Below are 1,367 nucleotides of genomic sequence, written 5' to 3' on the forward strand. Positions count from 1 at the left end.
TGTTTTGAGTTACAACTCTTCCATTATATATATATATTAATAAACAGCATTTATATAGCACCAACATGTTACACAGCGCTGTACATTAATTAGGGGTCGCAAATGACAGACAGTTACACAGGAAGAGAGGACCCTGCCCCGAAGAGCTTACAATCTAGGAGGTGGGGGAGGTATCACACAATAGAAGGTGGAGGGAAGAACAAAGGGATGGGGAGAAATGAGAGAATATTAGAAGGAGAGAGAGCGAAGGGAAGGAAAGGGAAAGAATAACAGAAAGATATAAAGGTGTGAAAAGGGAACGGGATAAAAAGATAGAGGAAAGAAAGGTAGAGGGCATACATACATTCTGCATTCCAAATCTGCTGCAGAATTCCACCGATCCCATCATAAATCACTAACAATGCCAGGGACAGTCCTATCATCCTTCCCCTTATCTTTACAAATATTAGTTGTTTGTATCTGCAGAGGGACGAGGGGGAGGTTAGAAAGTTTAAGAGCCAAACAATTATCCTTTTTCTGACATCCACAAGAAAGTTACCCATAATTTTTCAGTAACCACCTGTCTGCTTTTGGGTGATTATAGAATACCCGCCTACAGTTTCTTCCCATCCGGCCTAATACAATTACTAGGGAGAATATTCAAGATACAAGCTCAGATCTGTTGGACATTTACAGATAAATGATTCTTTTTTTTTTCTTTAAACATCAAAGCAAATAATACACACCGTCGTCTTCCTCTTTTATCTTGCAGCTTGAATATAAGTGAAGGAATACATGGCTGCAGTACCCCAGAGAGATCAGAAGAGGGAGCAAGAGCTTGGAAAATACTTATATTTTTTGAGAATTCTTACAACTGGACTCCAATATAAACCTCTATTGTAGTAATAAAGAATAAGGGAAAGAATGAGAAAAGGAAAATCAAATGTCAGTTTCGCTCCAATCTTAGAGGAAAAATCAGTAAATCAAGATTCCTGGGGCTGTTCACTAAGAGAGCTCACAGAGTTCATTAGGGAGATCAGTAAACCAACCTTCTAGGGGAATCCACAGAATAAACTATAACGTATCCATCAACTTCAGAGACGTAGGATGGACGAATGAAGGACAACTCATTCTGTAGAACAGGAAGACTATAGGTCAGCCATTGATACCATTTATATTATACTATATCTTAAGAGACACAATAACTTACCTGACTTCGTGTATCCACCACACATAGTTGATATCCAACCCCATCAATGGAAAATATTTTTGCCCAATCTAAGGAAAGACAATAGAAAAGAGGTGATGGAAACAAACATTTACGCAATTTAAACATGTTGTATTTTATAAAAATTCAGCTACGAATTGATCTCTATAGACGTCTTGTA

The 1,367-nt window shown here is 37.9% G+C and overlaps 1 protein-coding gene across 1 annotated transcript in view; it reads right to left on the bottom strand.

The window, feature by feature from the left end:
• LOC140338892 (GTP-binding protein Rheb-like) overlaps positions 1 to 1,367 on the bottom strand; it is a 27,497-nt gene that overhangs the window by 2,134 nt on the left and 23,996 nt on the right. The window contains exons 4-5 of the mRNA XM_072423211.1: positions 1,190 to 1,257; positions 1,029 to 1,111 (exon numbers count right to left, since the gene is read on the bottom strand). Of these exons, the coding sequence (XP_072279312.1) occupies positions 1,029 to 1,111; positions 1,190 to 1,257 (151 nt within the window). The remainder of the gene's footprint in view (positions 1 to 1,028; positions 1,112 to 1,189; positions 1,258 to 1,367) is intronic.

Source organism: Pyxicephalus adspersus, chromosome 10 (genome assembly GCF_032062135.1).
Source record: "Pyxicephalus adspersus chromosome 10, UCB_Pads_2.0, whole genome shotgun sequence".
In the NCBI taxonomy this organism is placed as follows: domain Eukaryota; kingdom Metazoa; phylum Chordata; class Amphibia; order Anura; family Pyxicephalidae; genus Pyxicephalus; species Pyxicephalus adspersus.